We start from the raw sequence: 20,190 nt of genomic DNA, 5'->3' as shown, positions 1-20,190 counted from the left end.
AAACTACAAGCAATCACTAAGATGAGATATGTACAAAATTTGAGACTAAAAGAAAAATGGGATGGAAATTTGTTAAATTCTTCATAAAATATTTTTATATGACACTTTTTGCTCAAAACAAGGCCCTGTATTATAAGCCCTGTATAACCCAATATATTACATCCCTCCATGGGATTTTAACCCAAGACATGTAAACTGTGATGACAACAGAGTTAATGAGTTTAACGCTTCAATCTCTAGGCCACCATGCCCATAACAAATAATACAAATATGAAATTGATTTAATTTTTACACTTCAGAAGAATTTCTATTCAACATTTCTCACTTGGATCAACTTTGATAATTTCCTGAAAGGTGCAACGTATGAAGATTTCGCAAGTTCGAGAATTTTCTGAATTCTTTTCACACCAGGTTTGTCCAGTTGTTCACTTAGACCTAAAAAGATCATTTGTGTTAAAGAAATAATTTAACAATATTGAAATTACTAATGATTACCATCCAGTGACTACAAGAATATGCATGCTTATGAATATGATTCAACTTTGTAAGTTCGAAATGTACAGGGTACAGCCCTTAATTGGAATAATCAATGTTCAATATGAATAAATAAATTTTATGAAAATTATAATGAGAAATGTTCGAAAATTATAAAGAGAAATGTATATGTCAAAAGTTTAGTAATTTTGTAGTAGCTAAAACAATACAACTTGCAGTAATCTAAGTCAATCTGTAGTTGAAAATGGACTACAGGCAGTGGTGGCTGGTGGAATTCAGTGGGTTCGCACGTTTTTGTTTTGATCAGCAAGCCATTCTTGTTTTTTGTTTTCAACCAGGATTCGCGGAAGCATAGAATTATGTGAAGCATGTCACATTGATGTAACTTATTAGTGATTTTCATACAAAAGAGAACCTGTTATTAAAATTTGCAATCTCATCACTGACAACAAGCAAGTTGACAATCAACATACACTTGAAAAAGAATAATTAAAAAAAAGATATTATGTCCACTGAATAGACTGAAATACCTGATAAATCAATACATCTATTATTCCAGAATTCAAGTTCTTCTAATGGACCGGAACTTTCTGATGTTTCTAAAGCATCTTGTGCATTCAATACTTCTTTGATTTGTCGAGTCCAATGAATCATTGCAGCTATACAAAATAACAAAATAATGAATAAATCAAAACAAAAGCAATCACAATTCAAATAAATAGTTTTGAAACAGTGAAACAGTTGAAAATGTTTGATACAATACAATAATTGATGAAGAAGAAAAGTCATAATAGCTTAGACCAGGGGTGTGCAACCTTTTTTGCAGGCGGGCCAAATATCATGGGTAAAACCGCGAGTCGCACCTTCATTTATCATAGGCTTGCTATTAGTTGCAGGCACAAAATAGTGTCTTTTTGTTATTGATCTCATGTCGTCATCATTAGGGGTCCTTGCAGAAATGATGAGTTAAACCGCATAAATTTCTTAAAACTGTAATTCAAATATATTGTCACACCCAATTTAAACGAATTCTTTTCCCGACTACTTGTCTCCAAATTTGCTGAAATTGGAAGTGCTAGCAATTCGATATGACGCCCATTTTAGAAAAAACTATGTAACCGAAGAGTGCCATATTTGAAGGTGAAGCCATGACTTTTTTCAAATGTGGAAAGTTATCTTGGTTGAGATGTTTTCGGTATGATACGCCAAGATTCATTTCCAAATACTTTGCTGTCAAATCTTATCGGAAAGTGATAGCTTTGTGAACCACGTTGTCCGATTCGCTATAGATAACAAATTGGACTCGAATATAAGCATTGCAATGCGAAAGGAACCAGATCAAACTAAATTAAAAACTAGTTTAGCTGGTCGCACACCATTCAAATTTTTTTTGAAAAATCTTGCCCGAAAGAGAATGTCCCAACCCCCCAAGTTGTCTAGTATATTGAAGCCTAAATCTAAACCCAATAGGCATTTTCAAGGATAATTTTCCGTCCTGTTCATTTATGTTATGCAGAAAAAGTAAAGTCTGAAAAAGCTTGATCATTCAATCAGTGGCCATAAAAAGCCCATTATCTTATCAAAATTGGCGAAGATATACAAAATCATGAGATTTTCACTTCTGTCTGTCTAGTTTAATAAAGTATACAAATCAAAGTAGTGCCTATTCAATGAAATATTGCAGCAATGTTGCAAGAATATTACTCAGATTAAAAAAGTCAATTATAGACTGAGCGTTATAACAGGAACAAAGAAAAAGCATTCCTTGAAAATTTTAAGACAAGGTAGCATAACACCTGTTTGACGTATAAAAAGTTTTCAAAATCAAAGCAACACTTTACGAGTATGACTTTACAAATAAATACCAGGTATGATCAATGATGAATCACAATAAGGAGAAAATAAAAACAGCAATCCAAGTTTGAAAGGCAGTAAACACAATTCTCCAAACAAGATTTATTTAAGATTACATCATATGTGATCAAACATACCTTCGAAAAAAATTCTGATTGGTATATTTTTAAAAATATCAGATAGAGAACAATGGGTAACAGCAAAACAAAAGCAATCCCATACTTTCAAGCCTTTGTACAAACTCTTTGTCTTTCGCAGATATTTCCGGTTCTTGTGAGAGGCCTTCATTAGGAATGTACAATACAGTTTTGCCTTGTGTTTTGTGCTTTATGTCTGTGAGACTTGCCAGAAATCTGTTCATTGTCGAACAAAAGAATAAAGAATAATAAATATCGTCATTGTGAATTGTGATGATTGAAATATATCACATTTCCAATTTATGTAATCTGTTTATGATGTGAACATATTAAGGTATTGTATCTTCATATGGACATATGTGAAATGACATTTCCTTGTGGGCCGCATTTGGCCCGCGGGCCACTGGTTTCACACACCTGCCCTACATGGGAAAACAAGATATATAAGACGGGAAGGTACTTTTACTTTGAGATGAAAATTGGTGATCAAAGAAAAAAGATCCTAGATAACTGAAACTTTTAGGAAAGATATTACACAAACAGAATTACAAATGTAAAATAAACTTTCTTCATTTTTGTGGAAGTAATTAAGAAATTGATGCGTTATTTTTATTTTTTTTTGGGGGAGGAGGGGGGTAATATGTAAAACACCTTACGATTTTAAGTTAACTAGTTATCATTAAACAATATAATTAACCCTCAAGATAGAAAAAAATTATCCATCAGGAGGGAGTCTGTTCCTATAAATTCACAATGCATATTATTATAATTCAAATTATACAGGAATCAAAGTATTTACAAACTTATTGCGAACAAGCTAAAGAAATACATGTAATGAACAGGGGATCACATAAACAGGTAGCGACAAAAATTTTTGTTCAATTTTAGTTTAACTAATGTTAAACACTGTATATATATAGGATATCGGGAAAGGGTAGGATTTACATATTTATCCAGAGAGAGTGGAAAGTCGATAAGACAGCTTAATTATTAGGCGAACCGCGGCCTGTCGTCTGGTTACTAGTCCATGTAAGGTATGGGATTACATCATTATTTGTTTTCAGATGCATGGACTTGGTGGAGGAAGGCGGCGAGGAGTCCTGCAATCCTCTCACACATAATTATACCTGTGTGAGATTCAAACCTGCAAACCCACGCAGGGTAATCAGATGTGCTGGGGCGAGCATATTCCCAACACTTAGCACAATGCACCATACCACCGAGGATGGCCTAGTAATCAAAGCGTTTGACTTAACTGTGGTAGCATCACAGAATAAAATCTTTCAGATTTCATGCCCACTACTTCACCCAGGGTGTCATTAATTGGGTAGGCAAAAATAGTAGCACCTTACATAACGTTATATGTCAGTGGCGGCTTGTATAAGGCTCGTTCGAAGCTAAAGACATGAATATGCACTGTATAAAATATGTATCAATTAAACCTGTGTAGTTGTGAACTGAAATCGTTCTTGATGCTGTCAGGCCATGTTTTATTTCTGAAGAACATCGGTGCATAGATTGTGTTCATGATACGAAGTAAACCTTCCAGATATCCACCTCGTACATTTCCCCACTGCACTACTTCATGAAAATTATCTTCTGTAATCTCATTAGCTTTTTCTTTGCTGGAAATACAAATAGATACAAACGAATCTTAAAAGTTTGATATTAGTAAACCACATGAAGTATCAAAAAAAATTTCATGAATATTGTGATTTGTTTTATTAACTATTGCAAAATATTGTTTATTGCGGGTAATCCAATTAGCATTGGAATCATACAACAGACTAAGTAATTTCTTTAAAATTTTACATAAAATAAAAACTATAACAGAAAAACAGAATCATTTGTAACATATTCTAGAAATTTATTGGTTCTGTTTTCTGGGGCTCACTCTGTAATTGCCCCCATAATTTTATATCCATTTTAAACTAGATAATAAACAAAAATATCAAAATACCTGATAAAGTAAGCAATCTCATTGGCATTCTCATGATTTGGAACTGTAACATCGACTGTCAGACCATTAAGCTACAGGAAAAAATAATTTGTTAGTTAAAAATTATCGTACACAGAAAATGTATTAGCCAGTCGTTATAAAATGACCCGATCAATAAACAGCATATATAAATGCAACAAAATTATGAGGTGTTCACTGTTTATTTTTGCTACATAGTATATACGAAGTCAGGAAGCAGGAAGCAACAACTTATTCCATTGTATATTTCAAGAGAACTAAATTTGGTCCGATGAAACGTTACAGAATCTAATAATTTATGAAAGTCTGATGTATGAGTTTTCAAACAATCCATCGAATTTGGAGTTCTCTTCACAAATGTAAATTTATTGTCTAAAACGAAATACTGTTTTTGTCATGTTTCGTTACAACAATCAAACTTGATTATAAAACATCAGTATTTCAAAAAATTCCAAACCTTTGCCCATTCCAAAAGAGCACTAAGAACTCCAAAAATAATTTTATATACTTATTTTTACCAGATTTTTATCCATCATTTCTGACCCAGTGTTTTGTTAAGTTTACCATATATTATGACTTGTTAAAATTCAAAAATGTCATTTCAAGTTCTACATCAAAATGATTTTAATACCATGTTGATGTCGTGGTACCTTATCAATGTAAATAACAAGCAATCTTGTATTTGGATCAGAAAAGAATTTTCCCATCATGGGTATATGATCATCATTCCACATATCCGGAGTTATTCCTGCCAATGTGACACATTTCTTCACCATTTCACACTGCAAAAGAAAAATTAGGGGGTTCAATAACATCACACTCAATAGTTCATTCCTGACAGTGTACAAATGAAACAATCTAGTCCAAATGCAGCCAGATAATACCAAATTAAATTCATTTTTACATTGATTCAACTATACATCAAAACTAAAATTTTATTGTAATGCTTGGACAAAGGTTTCTTCAAGTCAGATTACAAGCACTCAGAATCGCTCAACAACATGACACGAGCCATAAACAAAATCAATGAATGTGATGGCTTAGTGGTTACAGCAGTGGCTTCCAAACTTTTAGTTGGTGCTACGTCAAATTATGAAGGAAAAATTTACGATGCACTTACACAAAAAAAAAATTGCTGCCTATATAAAAAAAGAAAAAATTTTGTAATCGTTAATGGGTTTGTAAACATGTAGGCCCAAAGAATGAAGGCAAAAGGTCAACTCTTCTTACTCATCTCTGCCTGATTTTCCTTTGAAATAATGAAAAAATCACTCATGTCCGCTAAACTCGGTGCAAGATATATATAAACTGCAGCAGGTATTGTCTACTTCTATGGATAAGTAACAGTTTTAGAGGTGCACTTAGCAAATCAACGTGGCGCCCCCTTCGAGAACCACAGGGTTAAAGCATTTGGCATATTGGCATTACAGGTTACATAACTCTGGCTACAATCTTCCATCAGCATCACTTCACTTAGTGTAATAATCATGTACGCAATGCCAGACGGAAATATTTCAGTCCTTTCAAAACAGTATCAGTGGAAGTGTACAGAGACTACTTCTGAGTGAAAGCATGAATACATCATATCAAACATACAGATACATTATATAAATTCATCAAGTTAATAGTTACAAAAATAGATAAGGATTGAAAAGATTGAAATAACAGTTGATACTTACCAATCCATGTAGACGATTCTCTCCATTTGATGAACCTGGTTGATAAAAGTTCAGGTTAGTTACCATTTAAAACAAAGTAATACTTTGAAGAGATTTTTTTTGACAATAGCTTTGAACACGTTCATCTCATCAAATGACTTAAAAATTTAGAGATATTATGATAATTGCAACCCAAGCCAGAGCTAATATGCTAGGATTTTTCTCTCTAGTAGCCATGTTAACACGATCACTAATATTATTATCACTGTCAGTGTACCTTCTTCTGGACAAAAAGTTTTTATGCTGGAAGTCTTTCAACCAACTTCAGAAATGTGAAATTCAATGTCCCATATCAATTTTCATGAATATTTCACATGAAAAACTGCCTTGAGTTTCACGCCAATCAGCATTTGTTGGCGCATAATTCATCGCCATCATTCTATATAGATACAGTAGCTATTTGCATTTCAGTGGTCGAGAATAACTTTTTCGCAGATTAGTTTCCTCATTTACTTCTGAGTTAGAGTGAGTGACTTTGCTCAGAACAAATTTTCTTTAAAAAAAATTCTGAAATAAGCCATGTCTGGGATTTTTGGTCTAAAAAGTGGAAAAAATTATACCAACCCTATACCTTTATTCAACATCTTCCAAATAAGAATTACAGCATTTATATGGTTGGTTTATCAGTTAATATCAGTACATAGCATTAGCAGAATGCTAAAGTATCTGGCTGTTAGTAAATGTAGATTTTATAAATTAGGATAACAACAGAATTCAGAATTACCAGGTGACTTCGGCACATCTTCATCTTCATTCATAACGACACCATTAGGCTCGCCATTTGACACTGTCTCCATGTTCCAGTCTTGTTAGTTGGAAAAATTCCAGAACAAGCGTGTGAGAACAGTATACAAAAAGAGCTTTGATCAGTTGTATGGCTATGACCAGAAAATCATTGTGAAATTAAAGTTACACTGTAATAGTATAAAATAATAGCTTGAAAATTAGCTGATGTACATCTTAGAAAACTATTCTTCTTTTCTCGCTTTTGAAAAAACAATAGCACGCATTCAGTGCTTGCCAAATATTAGTATTTAATTTCAAGATCGACAATGCAATGAACTAGATTGTTATCATGCCTCAACTTATCATTTTCTAAATGGGTTTCTTCTTAGATTACTAATATTAATATATGGTGGACTATTATTCATCTAGTCATTAAAACTTAGGGGTCTAGTATAGTTTAGTACCACAAGTACTTCCGGTGGGCGTAGAATAACGAATTTTGCATATGTTATTCCTAACCCCCACCTGACTATGCAATCCAAAAATTACGTCACTACAACGTCACCATCACGTCATAGGGATTGCCAAAGTATAATTACGATCTCCCGAAATGACATCTGCGCCGCCGATAACGAACTTGCTAAAGCCGGCGATCTCTCTCCTATAGTGATCGTTGTGACGAGAAAACGAGAGAAATTGCTTGCTCGATTTCGGGTGATTGTCTGTGCGTTTTGGACGAGCATCCGCATACTTCGGTGGGCCTTATTACGCCACTGTGACGTCGAAATGACGTAATTTTTCGGTGACGTAGTCAAGTGGGGGTTAGGATTGACATATGCAAAAATTGTTGAGCCAGGTCAACTAGAAGTACATGTGGTACTAAACTATACCAGACCCAAACTTAGTTCCTATAAAAAAGAAGCCAACCAGATGGCCTACTGTCTCGCAGTTAGCTCATGTATGGGAGATACTAGATCAGTGGTTCCCAAACTGGGGTCCGCGAAGCACTTTTGGAGGGTCCGCCAAAGAAATCTGTCATATGGCATTTAGTTTGAGAATACAAATATTGAGTGCTTAAATTTGCAAATACACAATTGTCGATTTTGCAATCACTGCTGGGGACACTGATTCCCCACTTTCTGCTCCGAACAAGATGGCCAATTGTAATGTCACAGAGAGAGTACCAGTACCGTAGTACTGTAGCTGAGGCTGTAATTTTGTACAATTTTTGCTTTATTGATGTATTATCGTACCTTGTACTCTCAATCATGATAAAATCAAATCTTCTGTGTGATTAAAAAGAATGGATACCGTACATTTTGGCTAAAATGCATTTTGAAATATTTTAGCATTTTGAGCTTCATGCACTGTTAATCCTATTTTAGGTTTATTTCGCTGCCCTTCTTCTGTAATCAGTATTTACTAAAATAATTGGCCACCTTCAATATGCAGTATAAGTTCATTAATAAACCTTTAACATACTCAAACTATTGCCAAATTGCAAACTTAACAACGTCTGAACGTGAAACGGAAAATCTAAGTTGAAAACGTTACCATGGCAACGAGAAAGATCGTTGCGCCTCATTGACCGTAAATGAAAACCACGATCGTTGTTCATCTCAACAAATAAAAAATGTTATAAAAAGTATAGCTGGTATTTGGCTTCAATTCAAAAAAAACTTTAATCTAAGGAAAATCCAATTAAAAAAACTTCCAAACAACAGAAGCTGAACTGATTCACCGCAATACGGCTTCGACGTAATTGATGGTTTCCGAACTTACAAATTTACATAAACTTCACCATCGTGATTGTTTTTTTGCTATTTATTGGACACGAAATAGACCTATGGATCGATTTGTTATTATGTTGTTAATATTTGTTACTCTTGTGTAAAAATCGCCTTTCTTCTTAACTGCAGGACCAATCTCTTTGAATTTTCAGTAGTTCTCCAAATTCAGCATAACAGTGATTCATGAATGATGAAAGAAATCATAATAACATGATTAAAGATGTCATTTAAGCAAACAAAACCCATAATTAGGTTTGTGTTAAACTACCACCAAAATTATTGCGGTCCACTCAATCAACGATCGGCATCGGCATTTTTGTTGTTAAACTTTAATAGTCAAATTGCACCAATCAATTATTATCGGCGAAGCTATATTCCCGTTTGGTAGTTCAATTCAGATGTATAGAAATGTGCGGTGTAGGCTAACAAGCGGTAAAGCGAATGGGCTTGTGGCGAAACTGGTTCAATTCACTGTAACATAATCACCCCACCATATTGATTATATCTTAGAATTATGCCACGACTCGCCTAAATTTTGATAGTATCTGTCATAATAAATATTTATACAATGACATATAAAATATTCATCCTATCATGAAACTCGGTGTCAGACACCATTACTCGGAGGCTCGGCTGAAGGGCGTATTTGCTCCTGTCTGGACACATTGTCACAGGTGGGTGAGGAATTTTGAGTTGCTTAATCGATACAGCTTGTTCTAATGTTTTATTCCTACGGTATAACTTAACGATGGCCCCTAGATTGAATGGACAATGTAATAGCAAGAGAATGTTGGACTGTTGCACTTTCCAGTCGGCTAAAGCCATCGACTTTGGCGTGAACATACCCATTTCTCAAATGTCACAATCATATATATACATATATACAGTTATATCAGACGATGATTATTTGGGACGCGAATAAATGCAACTTTCCTGACCAGAAGCTAACCAGTTGTTTTATGTGGCCTTACATTGTATTTTCATCTTCCCCACCATTTTCGTGACACTTTCGGTCGCCTTGTATTTTCTCACACTTCGTATACCCGCATAAGCATTGCCAGTATCACTTCTTTATTTTACAGGAGTTTATAAAAAAAATTCACTCAGATCACTTGCATTTTTATGCAGCTTATAAACACCATTGCCACAGCCACGCCATTAAAATGGCAATTTTTCTGTTCGTAACTGGATGTTGCAGCACCGTTTGTCACACAAACGCGCCGTCAGGCGCGATCGCGGCTTCGTTTTCGGTGCACGTGTAACGTGCGTAGTGTGGTTGGGTTGCAAGTTAGCGAAACGGGTGCAACAAGCATTATGGAGAAAACCGCAAGTCGTAGAGACTCGCCCGAGGTGTCTAAAGAGAGCTGACGGTCTCCCCAGAAACAGAGAAATTTTTCAGAACGATCCCGCCATGGGAAGGGCCCGAAAAACGGCCCGAAAGCCAAAAAGTGCCTTTCTCCTTCCATGCGTTGGTCACATGGCGTTCCATATAAGGTAATCCTTTGATTTTTTGCCGTTTCCAGGGGTTACCGGGCCGCGCAAGGCGAGAGGGACCTTGCTAAAATTATTTTGAATATTTTCAAGGCGGGGGGGTTTCCCCTACCCGCCCCAGATAACGAGAAAGGGATTTCTTAGTTTTTTAAAACCTGGCAACACCATTTTGGCAGTCTGGTCTGTGTCGTTATCGGAAATAAGGGTTCCGGTGTAGGCACAGGGCTCATACTTGGGAAACGTGTATAACTAAACTAATTAACCACTCAAAAAAAATCTGGGACTGATCCGGCCACCTTGTGGTCAAATATTGAAATCGCTAAATTTCGGCTTCTGCGATAGATGGAGTCTTCAAAGTCGGTCAGTGGAAAGCTTTTGTGTTACTCTTTCTTAGTTTGGAGACTCTACCGCACCCGTGCTCCCACTAGTGGTCAAATCGCAAAAATCTATATCTCGAGTTCTGCGATAGATAGAGTCTTCAAACTCGGTCAGTGAGAAGCAATAGTGGTACTCTTTCTTAGTTTCAAGTCTCTATCGCACCCGAGCTCCCACTAGTGGTCAAATCGCAAAAATCTGTATCTCGAGTTCTGTAGTTAGTAGAACCTGTAAACCTTGCCGACACGTTGTACTAACAACACTCATTCTTTATTTCAAGAACTGGAGTTCTCAACACGCCCCCTAGTGGTAAAATACCTATATATCGATTAAACTTGATTAACATTTCAAATTTGGGGGGCGTGCGCCGATCGAATTTCCGCGATTCGATCGGCGCAACTTACGGCGGTGATAGAGACGCGAGTGCTACGTTTTTAAGCAAGCGTCAAGCGTTATATATTTGCGCGTTAGCGCTTTTCCCCCTCGTTGGGAGGCCAAAGGCCGCACCTGTGATCACCACTGGATGCTATTCCGCCCACGTCAGTGCATATGGCAACGATAGTTGCAACAGAAATCGAAAGCCGGCGGCCAAGTGTGTGATATGTGGGTAATATAGGCGACGGCTCTAGTAGTGAGTGTTTTCGGAGAACCGCAAATGGTAGAGACACGCCCGAGGTGTCAAAAGATGGGGGACGGGGGGAAACTAACAAAGAAAATTTTTCGGAACGATCGGGCCAGGGCAAGTGGGCCAAAACTGGCTTTTAGTGGCCCAAAGCTGCTGATTGGTCAATGGGCTGTCAGTCAAGTCACGCAAGAGTGATTTTGGGGTTTAGAAGCCGTTTGGCTGCGTTTCCGGGCCGGGAAACGGTTCGCCCGGGCATTGGGAATTTTTCCAAACATGTTTGGGGGTGGGGGAAGTGCCCCCGCCCCCCCAGTGGTGAGAAAACGTGTGGAAAGCCACGCCCACTTGGGTAATATGGTTTTTGGACGATTAGGAGTCTTTGGAATCGGTTTTGGGGCAAAGTGATGCCTATTTATGGAAGGGACTAATTAATAGAATATATTACCACCTCAACTTTGGGGATTCCCCTTCCCCGTAACGGTCCAGTGAGTTCGGAATGTTGCGCTTAAGATTTGAGATATTGAGGAAAAAAAATACATAGGTAGGTTGAGAAAGTTTAGTTTAATACTTTTTTCAAGAAATTTTTTTGCTCCCGTGCCTCTGTCACGGTCTAGTGATTTTGGCCTTTTGCCGGCTTCTGAGAGGTCATATCAAGAATCTAAATGCATGGGCATGATCAGAAAAATTATTCCAATCACGTATCAGCAAAATTTTTTTTCTATCAGCCTTCAGTCACGGTCCAGTGATTTTAGGCCATATCTCGAGAACGGTGATAGATAGGGGTCTCGTATTTGGGGTATACGAGGTAGTTGGAGTAAAGTTTATGCCTATAAAATTTCGTCATGGTCGAGTGATCACGGACCTTAAAATTAATAAAAATATACTCCAGTCCGTACCGTTGAAACTCTTTATGTTAGGGGGGGCCGATGGCGTCGGTCGGATCATGCCGCGATCCGTCCGACGCAACGGATGGCGGCCCGAGCGTCGTAGACAAAACCGGCCTGAGCCCAACCAACCATTTGTGCGCCCGCGGCCCCCCTCGTCGTGTGCCGCAGGCAGACGTTTATTCTGGATGGTCTCGCAACCTGTCGCACTGAAAGTGCGAATGCACAGTCTAAATCAGAAAACGTTGCACGTGAGGTGGAAGTTAAAATTCTATGCGTGGGAGACCGACTGATGAGCATTTCCACTATGTAGGGTAGGGCAGATGAGGTAGGTGATTAGCACGTTAGTCAGGAATCCCTGTCCGCATGACGCAGAAAATTTTTGGAAACGATCGGGCCAGAGGAAAGGGGTCAAAACGGGGTTTTTGTGGCCCGAGGCTGTTCATTGGTCAATCAGCTGTCAATCAAGTCACGCGAGAGTGATTTAGGGGTTTAGAGGCCGTTTAGCTAAGTTTCCGGGGCCGGAAAGCGTTTGCCCGAGTATTAGGAATTTTTCCAAGTCTTTTTGGCGGTGGGGGCTGTGCCCCCACGCCCTCTGTGGTGAGAGAACTCGTGCAAAGCCACGCCCACTTAGGTTCTATTGTTTTTAGGCAATTCTGAGGCATGTGAATGGGATTTTGGGCCAAGATTTGCCTAATTCTCAAAGAGTATAAATATTTGAAATTTTCTTTACTGAAAAATCGGTGTTTCCCCCTCCCAATAGCCCTCCAGTGGCGTAAGAAGGTTGCGCACTTAAAAATGGAGCTATTGAGAAATGAAATAGATAGGTATGGTTGGAAAAATTAGTTTAACATTTTTTTGAAGAAATTTTTGTTCTCTTACTCCCCAGTCACGCTTTAGTGATTTTGGCTTATTGCAGGCCTCTGAAAGGACATATTGAGAAAGTGAAAGCATGGGCATATTTGGAAAAATTATTTGAATCCATTTTAAAAGGAATTTTTTTCCTCCAACTCTTCAGTCATGCTCCAGTGATTTTACGTTATATCTCGAGAATGGTAATAGGTAGAGAGGCCATATCTGGGTCATACAAGTTAATTGAGGTCTAATTTATGTCAAAAAAAATTCGTCACGGTTGAGTGATCACGGGCCCTAAAATTAATAAAACTTGATTTCCATTGAGGGTGATCGGTTTCTAACCTGGTATTTAAACTATTTAATGGACTAAAAAGGTCGGGGGCACCGCGCCGGACGAATGCCGCCATTCGTCCGGCGCAACGACCAGGGTCTTCCAACAAAATCAGAACAAACACCTACTTTTTACCTTACTAAACACATTTCTTTACATTTCCCCTCGCGGGTAGCGAAGCGACCGACCCCTGGATGGGTAGGCCTAGGTTGCATGGCATCACTGAAAAGTGGAATGCCGACGCGTATCTACATCGGAAATAACATGTTAGTACAGATAAAAACACCACGGGGTGGCCAGAATGTCGGCATGGACTACTTGGGGTTCAGTAGTCGTTATCTACGAAAGAGAGAGAAATTTGACGATCATTGGTGGTTCTTCACGTTTATTCCACGTTTCCACGTTTTTCAAAAGTAGACAACAATCTCCCACGCCAGACTGATCGTTTTGCTAAGTTTTTGTTATAGTTGGGTACAGGCTTACTGATATGAATTGCTAAAGCTGTGTAACTTTATCTACAACTTATATATATATAGCTTCTGAATCATCTGGTAACGAATTTCAGTGTAAGTCAAGCAGGTATAAAACTTAAACAGTAATGATGAAAACAATCTGTTTCTTGTGTAAGAAGCTCTCAATCTGTGATCACATCAAATATATATATGTGTTAGAATGTGAAACAGAAAACTTAGGGGATGAACTTGAATATCGCCACCAGTTCTTCACATTCAGGTAATAAATTCAATATAGGCCTACTTATTCGTCTTGAAGATCTACTATTTGAAGCGGGTTTATAGGCTACTTCGTGTGATAAATTCCAAACGAAATTCGTCGTTTTCATATCTTTCGAATCCTATTTTAGTCAATCATTTATGTTTTCAGTTGATCTCCATCTGCTGTAACGTGATTCAGCACCACTGCGGTATACGTAAAAATCTACACGAAAAACAGTTCAATATGTGCATATGTACAGTTGCCTGATTTCAGGACTTCATTGTAGCCATTCGTCTTTAGCAATGTTTTCAGAAAGTGGCCTGTCCTCCATTCTGACGAATATTCTCAGCAAGAACCGCTTTAAAAAAAGTGAGAAGTGTGTCAATTTTGTTAAATTCTAAATTTCACTACATAATAGGTTTCAAAAAGAGTGCTTCAATGTTTACACTGGTGTGTTTAAAATAGTGACCGTACATTTGAACCCAAGTGTATATTCGTGGGTTCAATCTATATATGAGGGTGCTAAACCCATGGGTTAGGGTTAGGGTTAGGCCCTAACCCTCTGGGTTAGGGTTCAAATATCCGTGAAACAACAAAAATTTCATAGGTGCAACAGTATGCCGGTGCAATCGTCGTGGGTTCGAATGTAATGGAACCGTTCAAAAATGGTCAGTTGCCACGATATATACAGCAATTTCAAGTAACAGACGGTAAATAGCCTACCCTTTCATCAAATGTACATGTGACAATAAATCAGCAAACTGAGCACTTATAGCTGTGGTGTTTTAATAGAAAATTTTAACAAAAAAAATACTTGCCTTGATCGGAATCGAAAAGTCTTCTTGTCGACCAACCAGTTTTCTGTGCTCAAGTGCCTTTATCAACTGTGGTAGAACAGTGTATACAAGAATCGCGGGAAGTTGATCAACAAATGGCGGTTTGCCTTTGAGCATTTCGTAGACAGTACATCCCATACTCCTGTATCAAATTAGATATTTTCATTTATGGCACTCAACAATTAGAATAGCAAATGTAACCATATTTACCAAACATCTGATCTCTTCCCGCTATCACGTCCTTCGCATACTTCGGGGCTCATCCACGCGATAGTGCCTGGTAGAAAAAAGATTTTGTCATGAATGGTTACCAGGTCAATTTTCTTTTTGAAATAACTGCATAAATATGATTTATACTTACCTACTTGCTCATCGGTATAGCTAATCAGGGTTTCTTGATCATGTTTCTTTGACACTCCCATGTCAGCTAAAAAAAATAAGGTAAAATATTAATTCATGATTGTTGGTTAAATGCAAGTCTGCAAAGTTTATATTCGGAGAAAATTGAAATATTCTGGCTATTCTCGAAAATCGTTAACTGTCTTATCGTATTGTTGTCAGCGCTAGAAACAGTCGCAGTTAGCCAAGTATTAATCCAGCTTGTAGAATTTCCCCTTTTTGGAAATGAATTGGAAATCCTATTTTCCAGTACCAAGCCAAATTAAAATTGATGAACATTAAAATATATCACACATTCTATTGCCGTATTGTTGATTGGTCATAATGCTAACAAATGGTTTTATGTGTGTAGGCTTGTAGGGTAAAAGTTTATTTACCCAGTTTAGCGATTCCGTTGTAATCCAAAAGAACGTTTGCACACTTGATGTCGTTGTGAACTACTCCGTTCTGATGCAAATACACCAGTCCTTGAACTAGATCCTTGGTATATTTACGTGCCTGACCTTGCGGAATAGATTTTCCGGAATTGTCTATGATGTCCTTGATTGAACCCTGAAATTAAATTTTATCATGTATTATTTTATATAACAAACCCTCGACAGACGCTAATGTACCTTCCAGTTGTGGACTAGGGAAATATTTTGATGTGGTCATTTTAAATTAAATTATTTGAATCATTATTTTCAGTCTAACTGCACAATCGAATATTTGTTTACCCTACGTAACAATACAAGGATTTCTACTGGCTATCAAGTTTTTGTGATGCCGCGACGAGTGATTACAACACGAAAAATTATATTTTATCTTACTTGCATTATTTCCATATACATGTAGATTTTCTGATTATCTCCAGCACACCCGTAAAACTGCACAATATTTGTATGCGACAGTTTTCCCAACACTTTCACTTCTTCGCGAAGGGACTTTTCTTCTACCTAAAATAAATATTTAAAGTACAGCCTTATTTGATTATTTGAAAAGAATTCTTTAAGCATAACATAAAAATATTCAATAAATCTGCTGGGCAATTAAAGTTTGATTACATCTAGAAATTTATCGGTACTTATTTTGAAACAACGTCATAATGCTTCTGTAGAACCTGGTAAAATTAATGGATTATATTACAGCTTAACTCACTCCATCCTTCGGTACTTCTTTTACAGCAAACTCAAATCCATTTTTGTCTACTGCTCCGTACACAGCTCCAAAGGCACCTCTTCCAAGCATTTCCTTCCTGGTCCATGGATGAGCGATTTCTAAATTAATATTGATCGAAAAGAATTTTAAATTCTCCCACCGATGGTTGTCGAAGTATTCGTTGATGTAATACGTAGAAACATAAATTTTTTACCGAAAAAAAAAATATATATATATATATATACGGTAAGTGATGATAAATAGGCTGGATTTCTGGAGAAGTGTCAGTATTCACGATATTTGTTACTCTTTGCCACCTTGACATACGTATTGTAACATATTGGCCAGTAAAGGTTGGTGCGAGTTGCTATCAGTGGTTAAAAACTATAATTTATTTACTAATTTGTAGTTTGATCAATTGTAACTTATGCTGTCAATGTAAAAAACAAATTTTTTCGTTATTTTCAGGCTAATTCTCTTTTGTGGAACATTTTTGGAACTCGTGGTTTTAACTTACTTTAATTTTTGAGGAAATGGAATTTTCCTGCTATCTAATAAACAAAATGCTACAAGAGTATTTGATATTGAATATTACTAACCTCGATGGGGCTTCTCAGTTTTTTCGGAATCTGAATCATCATCCGAATCTTGATTGAGCGCAACTCGTAACATTTCAAGAAACAGTAGGTCTGTTGCAAGTTTCTAGTTGAATCATAAAGGTCATTTTAATAGAAAATCTTAGTTTAGACTTATCCACATGTTGATGATGATATATTGATATAGGCCCTACATACATTACGAAAAATGTTCATACGCTGTATATCTGTTACTCTCCAAAGCTACTATTGCCAAAAGTTAAAAGTGCCTTCGTTTTAGAATGTTTGCACATCACTGGACATTTTGCATACGTTGATTATTTACTTGATTTTTCTTAGTTGTATTTTGTCCATTTTATAGTAACCACTAATATATAGCATGCAAGGTAGCAATAAACCGATTTTATTCAGAAATTGAGATTATAACCAAAACTCACAAACCTCCACAAACTGATTTGATCCATCACTTCCGTTGCTGTTACTACCACTGGAACCTTGACTTCCTCTCAAGTTCAACGCTAAAATTGAAAAAAAAATGACAATGTAATAAAATATTGGGGATAGAATATATAAAAAGTTTAGTTTATTTTTTGAAAAATCTATGAGAATGTAGGCCCTATAATGTAAAAAAGACATAAAAATCATATTAAATTCGCCCTTATAGTTTGTTCGCTGATATCAGCAGCGTGAAAAAGTACAACTGGCCCCTTTCTTGTTAAATAAAAAATCCACCCTTTTAAAATCTGTCAGAGATTGCTCGGGCACGGGACTAAATTATCCTATGTTATCAACATGTCCACCGACATTAATAGAGGTATGTGCTTTCAGTTTGGGGGCGTGGGTTGTAAAAATTGTCCTCTAGATTTTATTGTACTTATGAAGCTGATATAATCGCGTGGCACTTTGGTCAATCCAAATGAAAATTTCATTCTTCGGAATGTTTATTTCAATTCAAAGCTTTTATTTCCCGGCGGTGTTGTTTGATAAGACATATTTGCATATAAAAGTAGCCTCGTATTGATTCAGTTTACTAGAAAAAAACTTTAATGTAGTTTTGTGAGTTGCAACAAAGCAAATCAATATTTGACGATGACTAACATCTCTTTCAATGACTTACAAACGGGGCAATTCAAGACGATTTAATCATACAGGATGACTCAAAAAAAAAACGGAAAAAACGCACATATTTTTAGAAAGTTAAAAACCGAAGGAATGGCCAATGAATCACATATTTCCACACAGATTTCAGTTAAATTACAAGCAGTGCGCGAAGACTGATCATTTGAATATTTTCTGCGTCATTAAACCATTTGCACTCAGCATCAACTTTTTTACCTTCTGTTGCCATTTGTCTGATTATAATCAACTATAGGCTCATTAAACGCGTAATTCTGAATTATATACTTGTTAGGTTATAGTATAATTTAGTGTCTAAAAACAAATTCTGTCACGTAAAGAATATAACCGTCAATACAGCTGTTTCGTTAATATAATTCAGTGAAGCGTCGCGTGCCGGATTATATTGCTCCGCGGGCCGGATCCGGCCGTAGTCTGCCGACCCCTGGTCTAAATGGTCTGGATTCCGCTTTTTTCGGGTCGCCATATAGTAGAAATTCAAAAGCAGAAGTGAAACGGATTGCGAATAAATGCCTTTATTTCATTTGCGTATAAATCATCTATAATGTTATTAAAAATAAAATAAACCTTGTTTCAGCCTTTGGGTCTGGATAATTCTAGTCAGTTCAGCTGCTGATTTTCCCGCCTGTTGCTCGGCCAATTTAGCCACATCGGCTGCAGCCATCGCGACAAGCTGCTCCTGTATAATATCATTATTTCATATGAGTATGAATTCTAAATGTCTGGTCGAAGAAAATCAATACAAAAACTGCATATTCTACCACGTGTGAGAAGACTTATAGAAAGTTACCTGTAACGTTTAGTTGACTCGCCATCAGATTACAGGAAATTTGAATTGCACCAACATATTACAAAGTGCTTAAACTTAATAAGATATATATAATATCACATATTTACCACCCACGGAGAGGAAAACTTCCCTATTGCGGCCCCGACCGCTCGTATATTTTTACTACGGATATAGGATCAGCTAACCACATCATCGTTTCATTTGTATATGGATTGTATCAGCTGAGCAATCAGTAATGATTTTACTATTGCTTATCATATTGATCCAATATGCTCAAGTTGAAACATAATTATCTTTAATTATTTCATATAAATGTAACTATCTCATGACTAACATTCAATGGTCCTCCGGTTTTCGCCACCTCCAAAACAGCTTCAGAGATTGCTTCGCACATTTTGGCAAGCGATGCCTTTGCTGCCTAGAAAGTAAGATAAAACTGATACAAGCAAGTTTAAATGAATTCATTTGAACAATGATGCGGATGTAGTGACCAGTTAATCAATGAAAATTTTTGATTGCATCGCATTCGGTCGCAATATCTGCGATAGTCAACTTGTTAATTTGTGGTAAGATAATAAAGTGTTTAGGTTGGATTGTGATGTAGAAATCAAAACTATTCTAAAACTCAAATATATCTAGAACGATACAAAATATATACATATGCCTACTCATTTGAATATTTATTTTATTAATAGACAATCTTACTAAAAGCTCAAGATGTTGGAAATATGTGATCCAACGATCGATTTGCTAAGTTGTCAATTTTATAAAACTTATTTTAAAAATTCCTAAAAACCTTTTTACCGCTTGATTAGTTCTTGCTGTTGTGACACTTGCTCCCTGAAAATATTTACAGAATAAATTTAGCAAAATTGATAAAACAGAATATACACTTCATTTTAAATTTATTTTTATGGCATACTTTACAGATCTAAAAACGACTTGAAACTAATTTATTTCCTATTTCTGGCATACCTTCAATTATCTTAAAATTTAAAATTCGAGACGCACTGAGTGAATGCTAAAACTATTGCTCTCAGATGCAAGTAATATGGCTACTCACCATGATGTTGTAATCACAGAGATGACACAGGCGATAAAATAATCGAATTTTGGAGAAAGGAAGTCTTTTATAGCATAAAGCACCTTATATCAGTTCGATAGAAAAAAGTTACCCGATTATCTTTATATTAGGCAAGTTGTTTGTTTCGCACACCTCATAGATGGGAAAAACTAAAAAAGGCTAAAAAAAGATTTATGAATCCGTTATATAGTCATGTGAGATACAAACGTTTTCATAAATGAGTTTGTTTGAATACTATATA

General features: G+C 36.5%; 2 protein-coding genes across 2 annotated transcripts in view; both read right to left on the bottom strand.

The window, feature by feature from the left end:
* Positions 1 to 7,092, bottom strand: part of LOC120328077 (dynein axonemal heavy chain 2-like) — a 73,969-nt gene extending 66,877 nt beyond the window's left edge. The window contains exons 1-8 of the mRNA XM_039394474.2: positions 6,907 to 7,092; positions 6,144 to 6,178; positions 5,115 to 5,246; positions 4,447 to 4,517; positions 3,929 to 4,111; positions 2,572 to 2,702; positions 1,026 to 1,154; positions 326 to 435 (exon numbers count right to left, since the gene is read on the bottom strand). Of these exons, the coding sequence (XP_039250408.2) occupies positions 326 to 435; positions 1,026 to 1,154; positions 2,572 to 2,702; positions 3,929 to 4,111; positions 4,447 to 4,517; positions 5,115 to 5,246; positions 6,144 to 6,178; positions 6,907 to 6,979 (864 nt within the window). The 5' untranslated portion in view covers positions 6,980 to 7,092. The remainder of the gene's footprint in view (positions 1 to 325; positions 436 to 1,025; positions 1,155 to 2,571; positions 2,703 to 3,928; positions 4,112 to 4,446; positions 4,518 to 5,114; positions 5,247 to 6,143; positions 6,179 to 6,906) is intronic.
* Positions 7,093 to 13,460: 6,368 nt separating this feature from the next.
* LOC120328513 (mitogen-activated protein kinase kinase kinase 3-like) lies at positions 13,461 to 19,948 on the bottom strand. The gene is made up of 13 exons (XM_039395024.2): positions 19,929 to 19,948; positions 19,670 to 19,705; positions 19,200 to 19,283; positions 18,643 to 18,754; positions 17,380 to 17,456; positions 16,942 to 17,044; positions 16,343 to 16,461; positions 16,015 to 16,140; positions 15,583 to 15,757; positions 15,168 to 15,233; positions 15,017 to 15,083; positions 14,789 to 14,948; positions 13,461 to 14,328 (listed from the first exon to the last, which is right to left on the bottom strand). Exons 1-13 carry the CDS (start codon positions 19,929 to 19,931, stop codon positions 14,248 to 14,250), a joined length of 1,209 nt encoding a protein of 402 aa, XP_039250958.2. The 5' UTR covers positions 19,932 to 19,948; the 3' UTR covers positions 13,461 to 14,247.
* Positions 19,949 to 20,190: the final 242 nt, after the last annotated feature.

This window comes from Styela clava, chromosome 7 (assembly GCF_964204865.1).
Source record: "Styela clava chromosome 7, kaStyClav1.hap1.2, whole genome shotgun sequence".
Classification (NCBI taxonomy): domain Eukaryota; kingdom Metazoa; phylum Chordata; class Ascidiacea; order Stolidobranchia; family Styelidae; genus Styela; species Styela clava.
Note: the sequence above shows the minus strand (reverse complement) of the source record. Positions and strands in the feature narration are given on the sequence as shown.

What these genes read in the sequence shown, in the direction of transcription:
- LOC120328513 (XM_039395024.2), bottom strand. An exon ending in TGTATATGGAAATAATGCAA is followed by an intron (nt 15,758 to 16,014) that starts GTAAGATAAAAT and finishes ATTTAATTTCAG; the next exon opens with GGTTCAATCAAGGACATCAT. An exon ending in CAACGGAATCGCTAAACTGG is followed by an intron (nt 15,234 to 15,582) that starts GTAAATAAACTT and finishes TATTTTTTTTAG; the next exon opens with CTGACATGGGAGTGTCAAAG.